At 39.9% G+C, this 26,948-nt stretch overlaps 1 protein-coding gene across 1 annotated transcript in view; it reads right to left on the reverse strand.

Annotated features, from left to right (window-relative positions):
• SNX6 (sorting nexin 6) overlaps window positions 1-17,246 on the reverse strand; it is a 29,495-nt gene extending 12,249 nt beyond the window's left edge. The window contains exons 1-7 of the mRNA XM_060759305.2: window positions 17,146-17,246; window positions 16,953-17,000; window positions 5,271-5,375; window positions 4,637-4,747; window positions 2,649-2,770; window positions 1,429-1,552; window positions 293-388 (exon numbers count right to left, since the gene is read on the reverse strand). Of these exons, the coding sequence (XP_060615288.1) occupies window positions 293-388; window positions 1,429-1,552; window positions 2,649-2,770; window positions 4,637-4,747; window positions 5,271-5,375; window positions 16,953-17,000; window positions 17,146-17,151 (612 nt within the window). The 5' untranslated portion in view covers window positions 17,152-17,246. The remainder of the gene's footprint in view (window positions 1-292; window positions 389-1,428; window positions 1,553-2,648; window positions 2,771-4,636; window positions 4,748-5,270; window positions 5,376-16,952; window positions 17,001-17,145) is intronic.
• Window positions 17,247-26,948: the final 9,702 nt, after the last annotated feature.

The raw sequence follows: 26,948 nt of genomic DNA on the forward strand, positions 1-26,948 counted from the left end.
ATAATAAATACATATTTAAGCTCTCTAGAAGACAAAACCAACTGCATGACGCACCCAAAATACAATCCTGCATTCCCTCAGAAACCCTTGCTATGTGCAGCACTAACAAAGGATACCTCTACCTAGCAACACCCTCTCAACACCATGCCTAATATATATTGAAAATAGAGATATTCTGCAAATTACCCCTTGAGTGTCTGTAAATAATATCTCACCTCTTTCATTAGTATTATGTCACAGTAGAATACACCCAAATGAGATAGATTTAAGAAGACTTAAAATGGCTAATTACCTTTACTCCTGAAACAATGACACCGTCTGCAGACTTAACCATGTTTTTAAAGAAGTCTTCAAGTTTTTCTTTTTTGTTTTTCCCACGAACACTCAACTAAAATACAAAAATACAGAACATTAGGTTGCTTTTTTACAAGTCAGAAATATCTCCACCATATGACACCACTGGTTTGATTGACTGATTTAAACATTCCCTGAGCCCATGGCAGCCAAATGCATTAGGGCTTTATCCTTCTTGGAATCTAATTTTTACAAGGGCTTTGGTTAAGTCAAACTGCAGAACTCAGAGTCCTTCCCCCATTTCCAACATCAAATTTCTGACAGTAGTTGAGTGAGAGCTCCTTGAGAAAAACTCAGTAGGTACTGGCTGTGTAGCTTTCCTCCATGTCTCAATCACTATGTATATACAAATACTGATATATCACAAAGTGAAAAAAATCCAAATTCAAACAAATAAGTAATAATTTTATTTCTGACCTGCCTCTCCTCATGGCTCAAAGCAGGTCACAACACAGTCAAAACACACAAACAGTTCAAAAAGTAGGTTGTTGTGAGTTTTTCGGGCTGTATGGCCATGTTCCAGTAGCATTTTCGGGCCATACAGCTCAAAAAAAACTCACAACCACCCAGTGATTTCAACAATGAAAGACTTCGACAGCACAGTACAAAAATTCTGTAGACACACATATTAAAACGTATTTCTATAAAATAAAAAAGTCCTCTGGGTGATGGTCAAAACCAACACCTTGTACTTTGCCTGGAACCTAATCAGCAGTGAGTGGAGTGACTTTAGGATAGACGTGATGCTCACTCATTGATGTTTCCACAACGAATCTGGCTGCCCTGAGGTTATAATCTTTAGGTCCTCCAAATTTAGAAAAGGGCGCAGGTGGAGTATCAGCCGAAACTGATAGTATGCACTCCAGACCGTCACATCTATTTGAGCTGACATTTGGAGACGGATCCAGGAGCATTCCCAAAATGCAAACACAGTCTTTCAGGGACAGTGCAACCCTCCATCCCCAGATTAGGACCCTTGATGGAAGCACCTCTGTTTCATCTGGATTCAGTTTAGACTGTTTTTAATATTAAGAAGGTATATCGCTTTAGTAGGTGAACACAAACTGTACTCACATCCTGATTATACTCCAGGAAGACATGGAAATTTAAATCTTTTCTCAAAATGGGATGAGCTGCTACACGACACAAGAAGACTTCGTGCATGGCTACTGTCTTCTTGAAGATTGCCAAATACTCACTATAGAGAAAGAAAAGCAAGGCTATATTATTTTGCAAGTAACATTTCTGCATCAAGAAAATAATATATTTAGTCTAAAAACTTGAAACAGAAGATCAGCATGTTTATGCTGTACAAAGTTTATGCTGTACAAAGGCTTCGCCATAACTACAAAAAGCAATATAACATAGATTAAATGTATTATTGTAAATGACCAAGGTCAAATTGCCAACTCTAACTAGAGTAGATCCACTGATCCAATGGGACTTATTTAAGCACTGTCTTATTATCCAGCAATTAGACTGAGGTCAAAATGTTAACTTCCTCTATAAGCCACAGTACACAAAAAGCAAGTCAATGTCAAAGTATTTTTCCTGTTGAATGACAATTTAAGATGCTATTTATCTAAAACATTTGAGATGCCTTTACAATTAAAAAAAACCAGAATGAAATGAGCATTGTAAATTTAGGTTCATTGCTAATCCTTCTCTTTATTTCACAGTTCATAATTTTATGTGCATCTCCTAAGTAAGATATCTGATAGTGAAAGGCTGAATGTAACACAAATATGCAATAAAATTCACAGGTTACACCCTCACATACAGACCTGAGAAATTCTAGTCTAAAGTCTGTCAGCTAAGATAGACTAGTCTTAGGTAATTCAGTATCTTCTAGGGTCCTTCCACAAAGCCACATAACCCAGAATACCAAGGCAGAAAATCCCACAATATCTGCTTTGAACTGGCTTATCTGAGTCCACACTGCCATATGTTCCAGTCCAAAGCAGAAAATGTGGGGTTTTATTCAGCTGTGTGGAAGGGGCCTTAGTCCAAGGATCAGTTACTTCAACTGAGTTTCAAACACTGTAGCAAATTTCCCCAATACTGCATTGGATTCAATATGATCAGATGATGATTGTTATAATTCTTATTATTTAGATCATTACAATGATTAAAAGTGATTTTTCCCCATCTCAAATTTCCTAACATTTCCATCATTAATGTGTGTGGTTTTCCTTGTAATGATCCAGGAAATGTTTTCTACTGTAGAAATTATTGTGACATCAGGAAATACTGAAAAAGCTGACAGGACAGAAACAATGAAAATATGCACATACGCTTCGAGTTCTTGCTTCATCTTGGTGAACTCTTCCTTAGTCATCGATCCTTCTCCTTCCCCAAGTTTCTGCAATTTTTCTCTTGAAGCATCAAAATCAGGCCTTGGTGGTGCTGGTGGAATCTGACATGTGAATCAGCCAGAAAGTGGTTTTGAATCCTTGCGAAAGTAAAAACCCTCTCAACTAGGATACAGTTAGCTGCTTCAGCACACTGACATCATCACCTCTTTTCAAGCTACTCAATTCATTTGGGGTAAGTTTTACATCACAAGACTTTGCTGTGCACACTACTCTAACCATCCACTTTAAAATATAACCATGAATTATATTTAAAGATACCATGTTTTTAACATACCAATGAAAAGGCTTTTGAAAATTAAGAATTCCTAATAATAACACTGTATCACATCCCTAAAAAGTATAATTTAGTGAAAGCATTAAATACAAATAATGTTTCAGTGTTTTGATGAAAAGCAATCAATTGAACTTGAGGAGCCCCAACCATTTACACCAGTGTTTCTCAAACTGTGCTCCTCCAGATGTTTTGAACTTCAGGTCCCAGAAATCCCAGCCAGCTTACCAGCTGTTATGAATTGTGGGAGGTGAAGTTCAAAATATCTGGGGGAGCACAATTTGAGAAACTCTGATTTACACAGATTAATCACAATACAAAATTACTAGTCATAATATCCTTACACACAGCCTGAAGCTACTTAAGAATGTATAGTAATTAATATACAGTACAACAATAGAGTACAATGACCATGAAATGCAGAATTTTAAGAAAATCAGCCACCAAGGTACAGAAAACAAAGTGATATGAAGACACTTTTTCTGTTATGTTGGGCAGTTCGCATCCCTTATATCTATTTTAATCACTTAATTACTCAGAGGACAATATTCATAACAAGACCTTGAAACACCTTCCATCGGTAGCTCATCATTTCTTTCCATTTCCTCATAAAGAGTATGTTTCTATTTTTAAGGCAATGAGTAACACAGCATGTTAAGAGCCATGCTGCTTGAAACCATTCTCTGTTAACCCAAGTTTCTAGTTGTCACACCGAATGATGTCTCATAAACCAGGTCTTCTTAAGCCATCTACCTATGTGAAGGGGCCAGCAGGGCTTTTCCTCAAATGTGCCAGAGACAGAAGCTACATTTCTTCCTCTGGCTACAACTGTTTCTTTCCTTTATGGAAACTTTCTGTGGACCAGCTGCCAATGACTCACAGACCAACATCAGCCCATGGAACACGACTTTGAGTAGAACTGTCATAAGCCACTTTGAAAGAAAAACAGAAAAAGCTTCCAAGAGGAAGGACTGGTTGCTCATTGGGAAACCATCGTATTCACATGTATATTCTGTAAACATGCACAGCTTCATTCAGAACGTTCTAGAGCTGACAGAATTTTGGTACAAGGCTGCATATACCCAATCGGTAAGGCTCCTGCTGACCCATCCCTGTTCTAAGTTTACCAGTTTAGCAAAACAAGCATAAAGATCAAGACACTTGATGTACTGTGTGAATAAACAAATGTGTAGAATTATTATAGTTTTACATCACTTTAACTGCCATGGCTCAATGCTATGGAATTATGGGAGTTGTTGTTTTACAATGCCTTTAGCCTTCTCCTCTGGTGCCTCACCAAATTACATCCCCCTGGGATTCCATTGCAGTAGAGAATTGGCAAAGAAATTCCACTCAAGCATGTAGGTGAGCTGCAAACAGCAAACATCAACCATACTGTAGAACCCCCACTGTGTGCCATACCAATTTATAAAAAGTCTGGTAAGTGTGAAAAGAAGTAGTTGGTCCAGAAACAACGACAGTACAGTCTACATTTCAAGAAAGCATAATCAACAAGAGAAAGATTTTGCATAAGCACAGGCAAAGCAATATCCTGCCAAGATGAAACTGGGAAACAATTCCAGTTTGTTCAGTATTTCCACCCGACTAGGTTATTTTTAAAAAAATAAGAACTTACAATATAGCCTGCATAGTCTTCGTTCTCAACAAAGGAGTCATGAAGCCAGATAAACTCCTCATGCTGTCGGACAACTGAAAATTCATTTTGTTTAAAATTTGGTAAAGAACTCTGCAGAACAAAAGAGGATAGAATGAATAAATCAGATTGAGCTTGTCACATAAATTTACTGCAAAAAAACTCAGGAACTAAGCACAATATCAAACAAGCAATAATGATTTAATGAAATTTAAGCATTCTGTAGTCTGTAGTGATTAAATTCTATTTATGAGGCAGAGAAGATTAGCAATATCGTGTATTTACAGACATGAGAAGAAACAATGAGAGCGGTATCAAAAATGAAAATGGACATCTAACAATGTTTAACAAATCATGTGTTTGTGTGTGTATACTCACATGCACGCACGCGCGCACACACACAACAAATAAAGCTTTTCATTAATATACAAAGTGGATTATTTGCTTACATGACTTTTTAAAAAATGAACCATGTCACTCTGATCATCAAATATTTTTTTACACCTGATTAAATCTTACTGACATTCAAATGGTGTATATGCATCTGTGGATGCCAAATATAATCCATCTTTTTAAAAAGTTAAGTTATAAACAGAAAACAAATGGTACGGTTTACCTTTGTATGAACAGTAAATTTCACTTTGTCTCTCTCACTAAGAGCATCTGAAATGTCCACTTGCAAGGCAGCATCAGTCTGAAGATCTACAGTGACTGCTCTAAGCTAAAGAAGATCGATAAAATGAGTTTAAAAGTAAGTTAAAATACACCTTTCCATATGTACTTTAATTCAGAAATGCAACCAAAATAGACATATTGTAATTTTGATAAGATATGAGAAATTAGAGAAAGATACTTAAAAACAAAAATCAAAAATTCTTCAGGAGTTTCTCAAAAACTTTAGTAAGCATATACAAAATATAAAATTAAGTATACTACTTAAAGCCAAATTTAAATAAAACGGTAAGCATAATATTTATTTCAATGCTAAATATTAGCTCAGTATTAATTTAAATGACAATTGTTTGGATATTGATACGCTACTGCTTTGATCACTATGGGCAACTTCAAATATCTTTGAAACAAAAAGAAGGACAAGTATAATCACAGACATATTCCAGTGCTTATTTATATTCATGGAGGGCTTTGAAGTGTCATTCTGATAACATCCTCCCATTAAACAAAGACAGGGGGCAAAACCAGTATCACCATCTTAATATACCTCACCAATCTTTCAAAAAAAGCAAAATTTACACAGAATTGATACCTTTAAGGAACTGAGATGTTATGTTTAACAAAAATATACCCCTTTTCAAAAGCAGAAGTGACTACTAACTTTTTAAAAATCATTTTTGGCAGCCTATGCAGTCTCCAGAGAGCTTGAGGGAAAACAGGCCCCAAGTCTGCTAAGGCTGCCCATTCTAACACAAAATCATGTTAATTTACAATGAGAATTTCATTTATGCTGGTTCATTCTTAGAAGAAGTCTGTGTAAAAAACTTTTAAAATATGTTTTTAATATTTTCAACATTTTTTATACTTCCATACAGAATTGTATGATGAGTTTGGGGGGGGGTGTTTATGTATTGAACAATTATGTCCTTCTAGTCTCCCCATCTATTTCACCTTTCTATTTCATCCTGCTTTGACACACTCAACTCATGCAAATACAAAACAGCAAGCAAAACTGACTGATACACCCATGACTAATATATTGAGCTAAGAATGGAACCTCTGCATTCAGATTTATGGAACCTCTGCACTCAGATTTATTTACATTGTTAAATCCATACTGCTATAGGCAAAAGACGCTACCAAATAACATCCTGCTGACACCATTAGTATACATTTCCTACATTTCAGTTTTCCAGAATAGCGTCTCCACTCAGCAACTCTGCAGGATATAATCTGGACATGAACTACTGCCAGAATTAGGCCCCAACTTCCTTTTCCTTGCATAATTAAATTTACAGCCCAAATGAAAGCTACTCATCCCTGCATCGGTTTTAAACATAACTATATATAGGTTTGCATGAAGTACATACACAGATAACATGGCATTAGTCCGACTTCTTTTCTTCAAAAGATCATTAATGTATAATCTAGTCTTGATGTTTGACAATATAGACTGTTTTTAGGCAGGCAATTAATCTCCAATCTAAATGTTTTCTGCTTGTATGATCTCATTATCATTGGATCATATAACAAAATATTTTGAAGTCTTTTCACCTAAGTATACTGTAAAGGCAATGATTTTTGGAAGATGCAAGAGTTAAAGTCAGAATGTGTTGACACTGCAAAGTCAGCATGATGAAACTTCCTTTCTATTCACAGCAGGTTATCTGAATTATATTGAGTAAGAAACTAATTGAACTAAAGTCCAAGAACACACTGAGGATAAACTTGCTGGCAACAAGGAGCTCTTAAAAATGGTAATCTGGCTTCAAACATATCCAAGAAAATGTTTTTACAAAAACCGACTGTTAAGCAAGCTTTCATGTGAAAACACTTTATCAAGGTCAAAATTGGAATTCTCTTCCTGCATGGTCCCATTCCAAATGTCGTCAGTGGACAAAACTGCTATACACTACTAATACTGCACTACACACACACTACATGTAAAATATAGTTTATGATGTCATATATAATTATACAACATTAGCAGTATAATTAAAAATGCAAATTATTATGAAAGGAAAACATACTTGATGGGAAAGGAGGATTTTAAAGCCCCAGGAAATGAGTAATTATAGTATCTTGCAAAACTATTTACGACGACTACAATTAAAAGTAAAGATTATCAAGAAATTATTGAATTCAATCAAATTTTAATCAATAATCTAATAACTTAAGTCATATGACCTATTTCAATTATATATTCCTTGTTTTTCTTTTTTCAAGGCTTTTCAATGAAATTATCAGAAGGAAATTTCTTTGAAAATTTATTTTTGTTCAGACATTGAGGTGATTAAGCTCACCTTACTTTACCCCAGGTCTTAGCTGATCCTCTACCAATTACAGAAGCAGCGAGTGTTTGAGGATCGGGACATCCGTAGGAATACCAAGGTGCTTGTTTATAAAGCTATTGTCCTTCCAACCCTGTTATATGCCTGTGAAACATGGACTGTCTACAGCAGTGGTTCTCAACCTGTGGGTCCCCAGGTGTTTTGGCCTACAACTCCTAGAAATCCCAGCCAGTTTACCCCAGGTTGAGAACCACTGGTCTACAGAAACCACATTCAACTCCTGGAATGATTCCATCAGTGTTGCCTCTGAAAAATCCTATAAATCTCTAGGGAAGATAGGAGGATAAGATCAGCGTGCTGGTAGAAGCATCAGTATTGAAGTGATGCTCCTATGCCATCAATTTCACTAGACAGGCCAAGTTGTCCGAATGCTCGATCACCATCTCCCAAAGAAGTTACTGTACCCCCAACTCAAAAACAGAAATGTTGGTGGACAGGAAAAGAGTTTTAAAGATTAACTTACAGCTAACCTTTAAAACTGTGGCATAGACACCGAGAACTGGGAAGCCCTGGCCCTTGAGCGCCCTAACTGGAAGTTAGTTGTGACGAGCAGTGCTACGGAACTTGAAGAGGCACAAATGGAGGGCGAAAGGGAGAAACGTGCCAAGAGAAAGGCGCGTCAAGCATTCTTCCTGGAAACCAATGCCCTTACTGAATAGGGCTCCACAGTCACCTTGGTATCCACCACCAAGACACTAAGTAAGTAGTAAATTTTACTATAGATATGTTCACTTGAAACATGGCCTAGCAGCTGAATATAATTTTGCTTACTATACTGGTGTGCCGCTTTCCCATCTCAAGAAGTTCAGAGCAGTATTGAGGCCCAGCTCTTCTCCCTACCAGTCAGGGCTGTTGTTTGTCTGAATTATCAATCCTCCATGAAGGAATCACTATAGCACTCTAATCTCCCAAAAGGCAATTCTGGGAGGAGATTTCCTATATGTGATTCTCTAAAGCCACTTTCCAGAAGATCAAAGGAAATATTGCTTGCTGAGAAAACCAAACAAAGAAAAAATTGGAATGAAAAATAAACACATGCAATAAAGGTAAGAGTCCTTCAGACTCAATGGTGTTCAGGCCTCAAACTGTACAGGCTCAATCCACATTAAATGAGTCAAGTGTTTTTTTCACTTCATTGACATAGTCTGTTCATACTGACTTTTACAAAGAGAATGCAAAAACAACTTTGATCATTAGTTTTCATTGTATACAGTAACAATGTATTGTCGAAGGCTTTCATGGCTGGAATCACTAGGTTCTTGTGGGTTTTTTCGGGCGATAGGACCATGTTCTAGAGGCATTTCTCCTGACGTTTCGCCTGCATCTATGGCAAGCATCCTCAGAGGTAGTGAGGTCTGTTGGAATTAGGACAATGGGTTTATATATCTGTGGAATGGCTGGGGTGGGGCAAAGAGCTCTTCTCTGCTGGAGCTAGGTGTGAATGTTTCAACTGACAACCTTCATTAGCATTTGAAGGCCTGGCTGAGCCTGAGCTCATTCACACATAGCTCCAGCAGAGAAGAGCTCTTTGCCCCACCCCAGCCATTCCACAGATATATAAACCCATTGTCCTAATTCCAACAGACCTCACTACCTCTGAGGATGCTTGCCATAGATGCAGGCGAAACGTCAGGAGAAATGCCTCTAGAACATGGCCCTATAGCCCGAAAAAACCCACAAGAACCTATACAGTAACAGTTTCGGACTCTCAACTGACTGGCATCCTGGGGCAATTTTCTTCCTCTTCCCCACTGAACCTTGGATATAGCGTGTGTTTTAGGATATTTAGAAAATTTAACAGCCCATCCAGAAGCAAAAATAAAAACAAATAAAAATTGAAAAATCTAACTTGTTTTGAAAAGGAACTAAACTGTCTAATTTAATTTAAAAGATAATCAAAAGGACCTCTAGTGAAATTAACAAGAGAACACTGGATCTGCAGCATGTTCAAGGTTATCTTTTAAAATTCTTAATAGTCTTTAAAAGAAACACTTTTTAATCAGCAAGAAAAACAAACTGAACCCTGAAGGAACTGACTGAAACATTAAGGAGTAACTTATTGTTCTGAATATTGACTTAACAAAGTAGTCAGTTCACATATCAGAGATGGAAACTCTTTCCAAAAGTAACAGTTTAATAGATGATAAAATACATATAGAACAAAAATGAAAGACTTGTAGAAACAAGAGGAACCATATATCGGGAAAATTCAATTAGGGAAGGACAGGAAAAAAGTGAAAATATGCAAACCTATTAATATCGGCAGAAATTGCTAAAGAATTAATATACAGTTGCATACCCGTTGCAACTGTATTATTACATTTAACATTTTTGTATAAATTTGCTTTAAAACAAATCATTAGGAATGATAATCTGGGATCTTTAAAATCCAAACATTATTGAACTTCTGAAAGAAATTTCAGAATAGTAATGTCTGAAATCAAAACAATGTAAAACGGGTTGCAATAACAAAATTGGACACAATTGTCAGAGCTGGCAAACACAGTAAAACTAAGATATTAACATAGTAAAACTAAGATATTCTTAATTTGTAAAATCCATGAATATTCAAATCTGCAAATGTAGCAGGACAATTGTACAGCAGTCATTTAAAAACATAACAAAAGTTGTGCTGCAGCAAAGGCCTACTTAGCTCAATGTTCTTTTTTCACAGAAGCCAGTAAATTGCTTCTGGGAAAGCACAGCAAGACTATTCTTCCACTATAGTTCCCCAGCCATTTATAAAAGGATACTTTTGTGCTGGAGGCAATATAGAACCATCACAATTAGCACACCTCATGATTTTACCTTCTAGGAATCTGTCTAATCTGACTGTGCACTGTGTACAGAAATGCTTCCTTTCATCTATTCTGAATCTCTTCCACCATTTACTTTTTGCAGACAACCTAAAGCTATCTATCTATCTATCTATCTATCTATCTTTTTCTTTCTTTCTTTCTTTTAACCTTATTTTACTATCAATGACTCTATAATATGAAAGAAAGGAGATGTATTATTCTGAAGGATTGCAAACAGCTGTCTAAGTTAGCAGAGTACCTTGAAACTTGTACATAAAACGTTCATGCTCAAATAAATGCATGCGACAATACAAAATGGTTATGCTACTCAATCGGGTAACTGCTTTTATAAGATGGCTACATCCAAAAAGAATATATCAAAATTAACTGATTGATAGGATAATAACATTAATTATGATCAAACTTTAAGGAAGTCTGCAATATATGACTTATCTAAGTTTCTGAACAAAATACATTACTGTACTCAGTATTTTAGGTTATTATGGATTGGAACAATATTCTGCTAGCTTTCTAATGTGAGGAAATAGAAATATTTTTGTCCTAATACGCCAGGGACCAATTCAATATTTGTACCCACTGGCTACAATAGTTTCTTTCTTTCCTGGAAATTTACTGTGGAGAAGCAGCTGATTGCACATGGACAGCCACTGTGCTGCTGACTATCACTTTGAGTTGCACTGGCCTAGGTGAAATGTTAACAAATGTATAACTAGGAGAAATGCCTCTAGAACATGGCTCTATAGCCCGAAAAAACCCACAAGAACCTAGTGATTCCAGCCATGAAAGCCTTCGACAATACAATGTATAACTAAATTATATATAGAGAGATATATAGATATATATCCCAAAGATTTATGAAGAATAGTGCTTATGATATGGTTTGATGTTCATTTTTAATAAATGCATTAATATGTTGTATTCTACTTGTACTTTTATATATTTGTATATATACATATACATACAGAATTGTACCCCTAATTCTGAAATAAGCACAATTTTTTGAACTCAACAATTATCTATGTGTACATTGTTATTATCTATGTAAAATGGTCTGTAAGCATTTTGGTATGACTAACCTCATTTTTTGAACTGGTTAATAATTATACATCATCACCCACATGCTAGATGTTTCTGCAATTTCCATCAATAGATCTGAGCAAAAATTGGGGCAATTTGAACTTGCTATAAATGCATGTTTGATACACAATGTCAACAGCCAGCTTTATGAGCAAACAGGAAAAATACTGTCCACAGACTACTACTGATTCCCTCAAAATCTAATGGAATGTAAGTGGAATATAACCGCACTTGAAATACACTTTTCATAAACCTAATAACAAAGGTGAGACAGTCAAACAAAACAAACGAAAAACAAGGAATCTCATAACAGCTTAAGCACAAATTTATTATAAGGAAAAGTGATTAGTTAGAGATAAAATGTTTTAACTCAGGAGCAAATATATCTTTGTTCAAATAAGATAAAATTAGAAGCCAGTGTTGTTGAAATTTTAAATTGAAAATGCTTAAATTCTCCAAATAATTAGTCAGCATTTTTGATTGAATACAGGGTATTTGCAAAAGTGAATCCTAAAACTATTTATTAGCAAGACACAAATTTCAAGAGTGGGACCAACTGTGTGTTGGTCCCACTCTTGAAATTTGTGTCTTGCTAATAAATACAGTGTTCCCTCACTTATTGCAGGTGTTCCGTTCCAGGACCACCTGCAATAAGTGAAAATCCACGAAGTAGGGATGCTCCGCTCACTCGGCAGCGGCCTCCTCCTCTCTGCCGCCTCTGCTGCTCCCTGCCTCATTGGCCCCTTGGGCTCTGTTGAGGGCACTGCCAGGCTGGGCTGAGGCCTGGTCTGAGGCCTGAGCCCAGACTGGCAGTGCCATCAATGGACTCCGAGGGGCCTCTGAGGTAGGAAGCAGCAGAGGTGGTGAGGAGAAGGAGGTTGCTGCCGAGCGGATGGAGCGACCCACTTCGCGGCAGCCTCCTCCCACTCGCAGCCTCCACTGCTCCGGGCCTCTGAGGCCCCTTGGGTGCCGTTGATGGTACTGTCAGGCTGGGCTGAATCCTGAGCCCAGCCTGGCAGTGCCATCAACGGCACCCAAGGGGCCTCAGAGGCCAGGAGCAGAGGAGGCAGCAAGGAGGAGGCCACTGCCGAAATGCCCGGAAACAAGTCCCAGGGTAAGGTCCAGTGCCTGGATCCCCCTCCTCCTCTTCCTCCCCCCCCCCCCCGCGGCTCTGGTGGGGGGAGGAAAAACCCATGAAACAGCGAGTCTGCAATAAGCAAACCACGATGTAGTGAGGGGACACTGTATTCACTAGTATACTTCTCGTCACAGACCAGCAAGGTGTCACAGATTTTAGATATGCTTTTTAAAGCCACTCAAGACTATAAATAGTTAATTAACAGTAAATTTCTGAGGCAAAATTTCAATAATTTTTGAAAAACAACTCCCATTTCATTATTTATCCTAATAGTACAACTCTATTATCTTTGAATGTGAGGTCAGAAGTAGTATTTTGGGATGAGCCACAGCATCCTGGATACCAATAAAAACTGCTTTGGTGAAAAAAAAAGTAATCTCAGCCACTTTTATTAGTCTGCTGAGACCGCTTGGTTTTATTTAATTCTGTGTAGGGCCATATGTAGGTTTATCATTTAATATAGTGCTCCAATTTATAGAAAGTTCTACGTTGATTCATGCTTAATTTGGGAGAGTTGTCTTTCTGAGGAATTCTACTTGTAGGGCATTCCCTTCCCTTCAATAGAAAAAAAATCAGCCTGTTATTTTTTTTTTGTTTGTTTTCAAAGCAGGTACAGAACACTCTGCTTTAGTTACATCAAGAAAAAAAAGTGAAACACCTCCACAGAAATGTACAAATGTCCTAGAGTAATTGACAACTATGCATGTACCTTCAATTCACCTATCTATCAACTCATGGCAAGTTACAGGGAGGGAACACATTTTAGAATTGAATGTGCTTTTTGTAGAAGCACACAATTGAATCTACCTGGGGAGGTGAGAGAGAAGGATTGCACTTAGATTAAAGGATATTTGGTACTGTCATTATCTGAGAGGAAGTGGGAAGTTTAATAACCCCGATTTTGCTGGTTATTTCCCCTCTTCCCTTCCCATTTCATAAACAAGAATTGTTTCTATGATGGCAACATCGGTGGGAGGGGGGGAGGAATAACAGGAAAACAGGGGGATATATTTTAGTCCTTCAAACCCCTTCTCTGTCTAGCACCCCCTTTTGGCCTCCGCCCAGATAATGAAACAGTACCAGATATTTTTACACCGGAAGTTGTTCAGAGTACCAGACCTGAATTGTGCTCATAATGCAAACAACCAGCAACTTTTATTTACCCCATAAACACCCACTTTCAGTACATCAAGTTTTCTACATTTCACAAATAAAACTAGGGAAAGGAGATTTTCTTTGTTGCTATTATTCTAAAAAAAAATGAGGACTAGAAACCTTTACAAATCTACTGCAAATACTCAAAAGATCCACCCTCTTATGCCCCTTAGTATCTTAGTCATAGTAGCTGCACAACTTAATGTTTCTTCCCATCACTGCTTGATAAAAGTCACATGCAGTTTCACCAAAACATTTCGTTTTGTATTGTTCATATTGTTGCCTTTTAAGCATCTGTGAAAAAGTGTGGTGTTTTGATTAGTGCTGCACATGGTAGTCCTAGATTCAAAGTTCCTCTCAACTGCTAAACTCATGGGATAATCTTGGGTAAATAAGCCATTATCTCTCAGCTTAACCTAGTTTTACAGAGTTGTTGTGAGGATAAAACAGAAAAGGAAGGAAATACCACCTAGAATTTTATCCATAAAAATGAATAAAAATAAAATAACAAAAACAATAATTTCCTAACAAAATGATGCTAAGGGCTGCATTTAAAGTAATTCAAAAAACACCTGTAGGTAATTTGTGTGCCTTCAAAACTGTCTTTGGTCTATGTGTAAAAAAGTATATATGAAACCTGGTGTCTAGACTTCGACCCCATCTCCAATATATCTCATTATAAAGGTAAAGATAGTCCCCTGACATTAAGTCCAGTCATGTCTGACTCTGGGGTGTGGTGCTCATCTCCATTTCTAAGCCGAAGAGCCAGCGTTGTCCGTAGACACCTCCAAGGTCATGTGGCCAGCATGACTGCATACATATGCAAATATTCCAAACACCTGGTAAATAATCCAAACTCCACTTGTGGTCTTTGGTTGTGTATTTCCGCACAGCTGAAGGTTGGAGGAAAAAATCCAAACCATTTGTGATCTTTGATGATGTATTTCTGTATGGCAAAGGGTTGGACTGGATGGTGCTTGTGGTCTCTTCTTCCATGTCTATGATTTAAAACTGGCATGGACTGTTAGGAATTGTGGGAATTGAAGGCCAAAACACCCAGAGGGCTGAAGTTTGCCCATGCCTGGTTTAAACACTTCAGATAAGAAATACTCAACCTGGAAGATAAAAGTTTCCCCTGATATTTAAGTCTAGTCGTGTCCGACTCTGGGGGGGTGGTACTCATCTCCATTTCTAAGCCGGAAAGTCGTTGTTATCCATAGACACCTCCAAGGTCATGTGGCCAACATAACTGAATGGAGCAACGTTACCTTCCCGCAAGAGCGGCACCTATTGATCTACTTACACTTGAATGTTTTAAACTGCTAGGTTGGCAGAAGCTGGGTCTAACAGTGTTCACTCACCCTGCTCCCCGGATTCGAACCACCAACCTTTTGGTCAGCAAGTTCAGCAGCTCAGCAGTTTAACCCACTGCACCACCAGGGGGGCCTATTCAGCCTGTATCTAGAGACAAATATCAAGTAGACCAGTGTTTCTCAACCTTCCTAATGTCGCAACCCCTTAATATAGTTCCTCATGTTGTGGTGCCCCCAACCATAACATTATTTTTGTTGCTACTTCATAACTGTAATTTTGGAACCCCCGGTGGCGCAGTGGGTAAAACCCCTGTGCCGGCAGGACTGAAGGCCGAGAGGTCGCAGGTTCGAATCCGGGGAGAGGCAGATGAGCTCCCTCTACCAGCTCCAGCTCCTCATGCGGGGACATGAGAGAAGCCTCCCAGAAGGATGATAAAACATCAAATCATCCGGGCGTCCTCTGGGCAACGTCCTTGCAGACGGCCAATTCTCTCACACCAGAAGTGACTTGCAGATTTTCAAGTCTCTCCTGACATGACAAAAAAAAAAACCCTGTAATTTTACTACAATCAGGATGCATTTTCATTCACTGAACCAATTTCGGCACAAACACCTGAAATGCTCAAATTTGAATACTGGGAAGGTGGGGGTTGATTTTGTCATTTGGGAATTGTAGTTGCTGGGATTTATAGTTCACCTACAATCAAAAGGCATTCTGAACTCCACCAACAATGGCATTGAACCAAACTTGGTACACAGAATTCCATGGCCAAAATAAACTACTGGAGGGTTTGGCGGGCATTAGCCTTGAGTTTTGGAGTTGTAGTTCACCTACGTCCAGAGAGCACTGTGGATTCAAAAAATGATATGTCTGATGGACCAAACTTGGCACAAATAATCAATATGCCCAAATGTGAACCCTGGTGGAGTTTGGGGAAAACAGACCTTGACGTTTGGGAGTTGTCATTGCTGGGATTTATAGTTCACCTACAATCAAATAGTATTCTGAACCCCAACAACAATAGAATTGGGCCAAACTTCCCACACAGAACCCCCATGACCAACAGAAAATACTGTGTTTCCTGGTGGTCTTTGGCAACACTTCTGCCACCCCCTCACTACCCACCCAGGGGTCCCGACCCCCAGGTTGAGAAACACTGAAGTAGACCCTCGGGTAAATTAATGCTGTATGCCAATTCAGAATAGCAATGAATGCCTTACTAGTAGCAGTAAATCAATTCTATTGCTCTTATGGAGAAATTATAGAATCATCCAGCAGGAAGAGACCACAAGGTTCATCCCGTCCAACGCCATTCTGCCATGCAGGAAGACACAATCGAAGCACACCCGACAGATGGCCATCCAGCCTCTGTTTGAAAACCTCCAAAGAAGAAGACTTGAGGTAACACGTTCTCATTGTATAAACCAGCCATGGGCAAACTTGGGCCCTCCAGGTGTTTTGGACTTCAACTCCCACAATTCCTAACAGCCTACCGGCTGTTAGGAATTGTGGGAGTTGAAGTCCAAAACACCTGGAGGGCCCAAGTTTGCCCATGGCTGTTATAAACCCACAAACATTATTATTCAGATTGTAAATCCGAGAGAAGAGGAAAAATAAATAAAAACAAGGAGCTGAAACCCAGCTGACAGCAAAGGAGCCTTCAGGATGCGAAGGACACTGAGTGGAGGAGGCTGGAAGGGCAGGGCAGGCCTGGGAAGGGCCCCCGCCCCTCTCCTGAATGAAGCGAGGGAGGAAGGGGAGTGAGCACTTACACCTCGGTCCTCCTCAGAAAGGAAATCTGGGCCGTCGTCCGAGCCTTCCTGCTCCAAGCGGGAAACGGGAGGAGACATCCAACCGAAGGGAAAGGGAAAAAGAGAGAGAGCGTGGCGCCGGGTGAGCGAGTGGGCCTCAGGCGCCTCCCCGGCCTCCCTTTCCCCCTCAGCCCGCGCCTCCCTCCGCACCTACCATCATGGCTGCCCCTCCGCTCCCTCAGCAGCAGCAGCGCCAAGCGCAGGCCTCGCCCGCTCACCAGGCCGCCGCCGCTGCCGGAGGGGGCGGGGACTCGAGGGGCGGGGCCTGAGGAGGGGCCAATGGGGAGGCGACGCTGAGTTTGGCTGAAGGAAGGAGGGGGCGGAGGGAGGCAGCAACAGCAGCTCCCCTGAAGGAGGCCTCGGCAAACTTGGGCCCTCCAGGTGGGTCTGTAGGTGACTGTGGAGCCCTGTTCTTGACCTCCACGGAACAACAGACTGGTTCAAGATTGGGAAAGGCGTACGGCAAGGCTGCATACTCTCACCCAACCTTTTTAACTTGTATGCAGAACTCATCATGCGATGTGCGGGGCTTGATGAATGCAAAGCTGGGGTTAAAAATTGCTGGAAGAAACATTAACAGCCTCAGATATGCAGATGACACCACTCTGATAGCCAAAAGGGAGGAGGAGCTGAGGAGCCTTCTAATCAAGGTGAAAGAAGAAAGCGCAAAAGCCGGGTTGCAGCTAAACATCTACAGAGACACTCGCTGGAACACCTCAGCAAGCGAGAGTCCAAAAGTGGCAGGCTCAAACCCAGCACCTCAACCAATGGCTGATACCAAATGAGAGACTCCCTCCTGGGCACACAGAGGACTGGGCGACTTGGAAGGCACTGAACAGACTGCGCTCTAGCACCACGAGATGCAGAGCCAACCTTCAGAAATGGGGCCACAAAGTGGAATCCTCGACATGCGAGTGTGGAGAAGAGCAAACCACTGACCACCTGCTGCAATGCAGCCTGAGCCTTGCCACATGCACCATGGAGGACCTTCTTGCAGCAACACCAGAGGAACTCCAAGTGGCCAGATACTGGTCAAAGGACATTTAACCAACTACCAAACTCATAAGTTTTGTATTTTTCTATTTGTTTGCTTTGTTCTGTTAGAAATGTAATATAATGGACTGGTTGCTCTGACACGACAAAAAAAAAAGCTAAACATCAAAAAAACCAAGATTATGGCAACAAGAATGATTGACAACTGGGAAATAGAGGGAGAAAATGTGGAGGCCGTGACAGACTTTGTATTTCTAGGTGCAAAGATTACTGCAGATGCAGACTGTGGCCAGGAAATCAGAAGACGCTTACTTCTTGGGAGGAGAGCAATGTCCAGTCTCGATAAAATAGTAAAGAGTAGAGACATCAGACTGGCAACAAAGATCCGCCTAGTCAAAGCCATGGTATTCCCTGTAGTAACCTACGGATGTGAGAGCTGGACCTTAGGGAAGGCTGAGCGAAAGAAGATCGATGCTTTTGAGCTGTGGTGTTGGAGGAAAGTTCTGAGAGTGCCTTGGACTGCAAGAAGATCCAACCAGTCCATCCTCCAGGAAATAAAGCCTGACTGCTCATTGGAGGGAAGTATACTAGAGACAAAGTTGAAGTACTTTGGCCACATCATGAGGAGACAGCAAAGCCTAGAGAAGACAATTATGCTGGGGAAGGTGGAAGGTAAAAGGCAGAGGGGCCGACCAAGGGCAAGATGGATGGATGGCATCCTTGAAGTGACTGGACTGACGTTGAAGGAGGTGGGGGTGGTGACGGCCGATAGGGAGCTCTGGCATGGGCTGGTCTATGAGGTCACGAAGAGTCGGAGACGACTGAACGAATGAACAACAACAACAATTCTTGACCTGCATCTTCTCCCGCAGAGAGGGCATTGCTTTCCAGGTGAAGGCGGTCCTGGTCGGGGTTGGCTTGCCGCACCTTCCTCTTGGCATGTTTCTCTCTCCATTCATACCTCTTCAAATTCTACAGCACTGCTGGTCACAGCTGACTTCCAGCTTCATCATCATCTTTATTTGTACCCCGCTACCATCTCCCCAAGGGACTCAGTGCGGCTTACATGAGGCCAAGCCCACAATAAATCAATAAAACAATCAATACAGTACAAATCATATAAATCATATAAACAAAAAAATAGAATCATAGAATCAAAGAGTTGGAAGAGACCTCATGGGTCATCCAGTCCAACCCCCTGCCAAGAAGCAGGAATATTGCATTCAAATCACCCCTGACAGATGGCCATCCAGCCTCTGTTTAAAAGCTTCCAAAGAAGGAGCTTCCACCACACTCCGGGGCAGAGAGTTCCACTGCTGAACGGCTCTCACAGTCAGGAAGTTCTTCCTCGTGTTGAGATGGAATCTCCTCTCTTGTAGTTTGAAGCCATTGTTCCACATCCTAGTCTCCAAGGAAGCAGAAAACAAGCTTGCTCCCTCCTCCCTGTGGCTTCCTCTCACATATTTATACAAGGCTATCATATCTCCTCTCAGCCTTCTCTTCTTCAGGCTAAACATGCCCAGCTCCTTAAGCCGCTCCTCATAGGGCTTGTTCTCCAGACCCTTGATCATTTTAGTCGCCCTCCTCTGGACACATTCCAGCTTGTCAATATCTCTCTTGAATTGTGGTGCCCAGAATTGGACACAATAGGCAATAAACAACCAACAGTGACATATAAGCATTTAAAACCAATGGCCGGGCCAAATGTAATAGATTAAAAATTTTAAAAAATGTTGACGTGAACAAGGTAGGATATAACTGGGATAAAATTTTCAGAGAAAAATGAGGGAACACAGTCAATCCTAAATCAGTAGTAAAGTGCATTTTGAGCTTCATTCCTCCATTTTTGTGGTTTTGGCTTTTGTGGATTTAAATGTAGATGTGAGATGTGGATTTATGTTCTCTCTAGAAATCTCTAGGTCTTTCACAATGACAGGAGGAGACTGTCAATAAAAGCACACTGGAAATACTAAAGGAATGTTTATGTTTTCCAGTGTGCTTTATTGACAGCCTCCTCCTGTCATTGTGGAAGTCCTAGTGATTTTTAGAGAGAACATTTATTACATTTATTTATTACAATTTCTCCGCAGCCAGCTTTGGTTCTACATATATTAGGCAGTCTTCTACCCAATTCTCCATCACAGGTTGCACCAAATATTTCCAATCTTCGTCAATTTTGACTTATGGTGACACAGATATTTCTGACAAACCTTAGATTATATTATTATTTACCGTTTAAAAATCCTGCTCAGTATTTCACCAAGGTATGGATGAAGCAGTAAGTCACATGAACTTACTGCTGGAGCGCTCAAGGGCCAGGGCTTCCCAGTTCTCAGTGTCTATGCCAGAGTTTTTAAGGTTGGCTCTGAGCCCATCTTTAAATCTCTTTTCCTGCCCACCAACATGCCGTTTTCCATTCTTGAGCTCAGAGTAGAGCAACTGCTTTGGAAGACAGTGGTTGGGCATCCGGACAACGTGGCCGGTCCAGTGGAGTTGATGGCGAGGTTTCCAGCATAGTCCTCATTCGCCAGCACACATCTGTATTTCTCCACATAATAGTTGCCCCCTTCCCCCAAAGCCAGGAAAGGTGTGACTATTACGCAATTAAGTACAGTAGTTGTTCCCAATGGGCACAAATATGATACCACTCCCTAGTGTTTAATGAGGGGAAAATATTAGAGCAGACCTCTTTTTTGTTATCTGACGTGGGGATCAACATTTGTTACTTTTTCTAATGTACCAGAGATTGGTCCCATATTTGTGCCCATTGGCTACAAGCATTTATTTCCTGGGAACTTGCCGCATACCAGCAAACAATGGCTTGGGGACCAGCACTTTGAATAGCAGTGCACTACAGGAACTGTCCCCCAATCTAGAGTTGGATGTTTTGCTACCATATTTTCAGCAATGCAGTATGGCTGCCTTATCGATGGATTCACGTACAGGTGCTCCAAAAATATTCCTCCTGGATATGTTTGTGGGCCTCTCTAAGTCCTCCAGTACAATTCTATGGAATTTGTCCGACCCAGGTATAGTCAAAATACAAAGGTAAAGGTTTCCCCTTGACATTATGTCTAGTCGTGTCCAACTCTGGGGAGTGGTGCTCATTGCCATTTCTAAGCCAAAGAGCCGGTGTTTGTAGACACCTCTAAGGTCATGTGGCTGGCATGACTGCATAGACTGCCGTTACCTTCTCACAGAAGCAGTACCTATTGATCTACTCACATTTGCATGTTTTTGAACTGCTAGGTTGGCAGAAGCTTGGGCGAACAGCAAATCACCCCACTCCCCTAATTCAAACTACCAACCTTTCAGTCAGCAAGTTCAGCAACTCAGCGGTTTAACCCACTGTGCCAAGAGGGACTAGATAGGGTTTGCTAATATAGGGTTCAAAATATAGAGTTCACTAATATCCACTGTTTCAGATATCCACTACAGATACTGGGTCATAATGTACAGACTTAAAAAAAAATATTGTGAACTAGTTTCTATAATGCCTTTGTTTCACAACTTTTAAGTATCAAGTCTCAACATTTGATTTATGAGTTCAATTCCTGTACTTTTATACTACATTTTGTTTCAAAGCATAGAATTGTGTTCTACAAAATGAATAGATGCATTGAATGAGTGAACAATGAAATAAAGGAAACTTCCTCATACTGAGTTAGGCCATTGACTGCTGCCAATGGTTCTTCGAAGCTTCAGGCAGGATTGTCCTCTAGCTATACCTGGAGATCCATGCTATTTCTTGATGTCCCATCCAAACACTACTATATAGGTAGTTATGTTTATTTCAGCATCCATCTTACATATAAAGAGAACATTGCAGAGATGCTTGTAAAGGCTGCAAAAACAAAAGCCACAGTAAGACTTCTGTTTGTAAATTAGCAGAAAGCATGTGAATCGGACCAGCTGAAGGACAATTAGGCACCTTCCTCTTAGAAATAAATGCCTATTTAAGCTCAGCCAAAAACAAAACAAAACCGTATGATGCAAGCCTGGAGACCTCTTGGGCCATTGTTTTGAGTTCCATGAATAAAGAAACATTTGATGTTAGTGGCTCATTGTTTCTTGATAGTGTCTCTAATGTACTGGGGCAGAAGGAAAAAAATAAAGCGTAATAATAGGGCACACCCAGTACTAGCTGATTGCTGCAAAAGCAGCAGGGTTACTCTGTTTTTTCCCTTTCAGGGAATGTATTTGTGGTGAGCAATAGATACTGTATATACTCGAGTATAAGCCTAGTTTTTCAGCCCCTTTTTTAAGGCTGAAAAAGCTGCCCTCGGCTTATACTCAAGTCAAAGTTATTTATTATTTTACTCTGTTATTACTATTATTTTTATTACATTTATTATTTTCCTCTATTATTGGTATTATTACATTTGCATTATTTTACTCTATTTATTATTATTATTACATTTATTATTTTACTTTAGTATTATTGTTATTACATTTATTATGTCACTCTGTTATTGGCATTATTACATTTGCATTATTTTACTCTATTATTATTTTATTACATTTATTTTACTCTATTATTATTATTACATTTATTATTTTACTTTCATTATTATTATTGGAAGGATACGTAAGCACATTGGCAATGAAAAAGGTTAGAATAATAATTTAATCAAAGTTGGTCAGTCTTATTTTAAATTAGTCTTATGTAAACATTGAAAAACATTTAACCTTACTGTTTCCTCAATTAATGTAATTTTACTGGTATCTATATTTATTTTGTATTACCAGTAGCTGCTGCATTTCCCACCCTCGACTTATATTCAAGTCAATAAGCTTTCCCATTTTTGGTGGTAAAATTAGGTGCTTCGGTTTATATTCGAGTTGGCTTATACTCAAGTATATACGGTATATATATCCCTGATGATCAACATCATGATTCTTGTCCTGCCCTCCTTATAAAAATTCCCTTGCCTCCATTGCACCTTGCCATCATACATTTTGTTGCATATGCCTTGCAAAAACGTAGTATAACCATGCAGCCTCCCCCTCCCCCAATGTTGTTTGCATGCACCTCTTAAAATTGGTTATGCTAATAAAGTCTGCTAGAACATGTAGTCCAACAACATTTGATAAGCTGTATTATTTTTACTCAGGGCAACCCATAGCTTATAAAAATGCTTCTCTAGGATTGTCAACATAGTGTACAGCAGTAGTACATTATTCATCCTTTTAGATGGGACCTACAAACAACAATTTGTCACAATGCAAAATATTTTTTTGTCATTTGTTGATTTCCCCTTGATAACAAATAGGGGAACACAGAGCACCAGATTTTATGTAGGAATTCAAACTTGAAATAGGTAGTTTCCAAAGTAGCCTGGATAAAAATGGGGTCCTTTCTGGAGAAAGTATCTCAACTGAATCTCATCTTCAATTAACACCAACATTATTTGGAGATGACAGTATTTCTTTCCTCCAGATTTTCATTCTCGAGTCTGTATTAGAACTCTAGTTGTCTGACAGGCAGGGATAGTATACCGTGCATTGTGCTCAGCTGGCTTCCTGTTTTTCATACATGGACATCCTGAGGGAGAAAATGCTTTTCCAGGGTTGATGCCTGATGTAGTAAACGTGCAGTGTTCCAAACCACCGAGTGGCAAACCATATGGTTTAGTTCTTCAGGAGAGAGTTGATACTTTCCTTTTCTACATTAACAGCATTTTTAGCCTGAAGAGTGTGCATGTGTTGTTAAATCCTAGGGAGGAGCTGTTCCTCTTAAAGTCTTGCTTGCTGATTTCAGCTGGTCATTGTTAATGAGTTAATGAGAAGCTTTTATTTTTTTTTAAAAAAATGTGACATGCTAAGAAATCTATGAAGTCATGCTTCAGTGTGGATCTTTTAATCAACAGCTATTGCCATATTGTATTGATCTTATTGCATCTTGGAAGATATTAGACTCCGAGACCCACAATTTTGGCAAGTGTTTTTTTTTTTAAAAAGAAAGGTATGGGGGGGAGAGAGACATAGCTAATAGATATCTGGCAAACAGATATTGTGCAAGCTGAAGAAAAGAGAGAACCAGTGGGTTACCTGTGCTGTGCTCCTAATCGCTATTATTGAATTTCTCCAAAAAAGCAACATGATAAGAGTACAGCCGGAGTCATCATGGCCTGAATTTCTGGGTACATAAAATAGATTTTCTTATGCAATACATTTAAATTAAATTTAGCCATATGAGTGTTGTGAAATAAGATTTGAAGGGAATATTCAGAAAATGAATAGTTCTTTATTTCTCTCACTTCCCTAAGTGGTATAAACATTAAGCTGCCATGATCTTTATTGTCAATAGATGGCGCTATGGGTATAATTTTTAACAATGCTATCTAGTAGTCAGGCAACATTTAAGAGTCTCAATTAATACCTTAATTTCCCTTGCATATATATTATACATAGGGAGAAGGGAACTGGGTTAACCTGTTTGGTGAAATCTTTACAATCCGCTTTCATGAGCTTTTAAACAGAGGCTGGATGGCCATCTATCGGGGGTGCTTTGAATGCAATTTTCCTGCTTCTAGGCAAGAGGTTGGACTGGATGGCCCATGAGGTCTCTTTCCAACTCTATGATTCTTCGACAGCAGTGGATGGATCTGATGAGTACAACTATTTTCCACATCTTGTGTGATAATAAAATTTACTAATATTTAAATGATTGTTTTTAATGAGGCATAAAATCTAGCACTCCAGCTAGTGAAGCCAAATTGACCATATAATTAAAGAAATAAGTAAGCTTTTAGGACCGAAATACCATGTAGAGTACAAATCTTTAAGCATTTTCTTCTCTTAATCTTGAACCAAACCACTCTGTAGTCTCCCCCCACCCCCCTCCCTCCCTCCCTCCCTCCATCCAGCATAAAGCTGAGGTCACCTTCATAGAAATTTCTTTGCAGGTGATCCATGTCATATACAGGGACCATAGAGGCTAAGGCTTCCTGAACAGCTGCTTTTCAATGAATAAGAGGAAACCAGTGATGCAATATTGAATAGACTCTGCCCTCCAAAAGATCTGTTTCTAACATTAGGATAGAATGCTTCCCACCACACATGGTCTTAAGATCTCCTCTAGAGAACTGGACAACCCTTCAGAACAAGAGGATAACATTCTCACCACAAAGGACTGTTTAGTAAATATTTGGGTATACTGAAGAAACAGGAAAGGGAACATGAGAACCAACTGATAAAAGCAGTAACATTGGATTGCATCATGTGAAACTGAAAAATACGTTGCATGATTATTTATCATGTTCTGTGCCATAACTGTTCAAAAATCTAATTTCTAATAATAATAATAAACCTTTATTTATGCCCCGCTAACATCTCCCGAAGGACTCGGTGCAGCTTACAAGAGGCCGAGGCCCAATACAACAAAAAACAACAGCATAACACATACAACAATAAATAACTCATAAAACAAGCAATAAACATTAAAACAATAGCAATTAACATTAGACAATAACACCGTGACACATTTAAAACTAAGGCCAGGCCAATGTAATGATTTTTTTTTAAAAAAAATGCTGGGCATGACAGGTGAAATAGGTTTTTGGAGATAGGTGCAATGTGCAGACAATCTTAAATCTCTAGTAAAGTGCATTTGGGACATGATGCTTGGAGTTTCCTGTTCTGGGAAGGCACACTGGAACAACCACGTCTTCAAGCTCTTTCTAAAGCCTGCCAATGTTGGGGCTTGTCTGATGTCCTTGGGGAGAGAGTTCCAGAGTCGGGGGGCCACCACGGAGAAAGCCCTATCCCTCGTCCCTACCAATCGCGCTTGCGACGCCAGTGGGATCGTGAGCAGGGCCTCTCCAGATGATCGGAGAGATCATGTGGGTTCATATATAGAGATGTGGTCATGAAGGTAGGCAGGTCCCAAACTGTTTAGGGCTTTGTAGGTAAGCACCTGCACCTTGAATTGGGACCGGAAAATGAATGGCAGCCAATGGAGCTCCTTAAGCAGGAGGGTTGACCTCTCTCTGTAAGGAGCACCAGTTAACAACCTGGCCGCCACCCGTTAAACCAGTTGGAATTTCCGGGCCGTTTTCAAGGGCAGCCCCATGTAGAGCACATTACAGTAGTCCAATCTTTCTGAGCTGTGATATGTTGCTGATAAATGATATTAAGTCACTGCATAGAAACCATAATGAGAATGAAAAACAGAGTAGTTTTGAAATTTTAGTATATCTGGCCCTCTACTTTTGCACAGCCTGTCCCTGCAGAAGTGGGGAAATGGCAAATATCTACATGGGCAAGGGAGACAGGGTGTCACTGTAGTTCCTGGAGGGGTTACCCACTATGGTACCAGGGGGCACCCTTTTCCTCCACTCTCATTCTTTCTACCTCCTTTTCTTGCTTGTGTCTCTTTTGGCCCAACAAAGCAAGATAGGAAGGCCACCCCTTTCTTTTTCCACCTGCCCAGTTGCTCACTGCTTAGAAAGAGCAATCGGCCAGTCAGAGAAACCAATGTTCACCTGGCTTTTCTCTTTCTTTCCACAGGGGAAACAAACACACAGCAACAGGAAGGGGGGGGGGGACAGACCTCATACACCTCAGCCACCTCAGCTATCCTGCCTCTTTTTCCTCCATGACACATGAGTCTGTTTCACCTGGAAAAAGGAAAAAATGAACTGGACACCCATTTGTTTCTCTGCCTGTCCAATTGCTTGATGCCTTTCTCATGCCAACAGTGAGAGAAAGAAATGAGGACTGAGGTCCTCCCTATTTTTGCCCAGGTGAAACAGATACACGCAGGACCAATACCTTTGGTTTCACCTTCACTTTCTAGGAGATTCAATTGTATGCTTCTGCCAGAAATTCCTATGGAGGACATAAACAATTTCTAGTGATATCTCTAGGATTTTTCTAGATCCTCCAGAGTGACTCTATGGCATCTTTCAGTGGGGGTTGCTCAATTAAATTAAGGTTTGCTATTGCCCAGTTTCCTTATTT

Source organism: Anolis sagrei, chromosome 1 (assembly GCF_037176765.1).
Source record: "Anolis sagrei isolate rAnoSag1 chromosome 1, rAnoSag1.mat, whole genome shotgun sequence".
NCBI lineage: Eukaryota > Metazoa > Chordata > Lepidosauria > Squamata > Dactyloidae > Anolis > Anolis sagrei.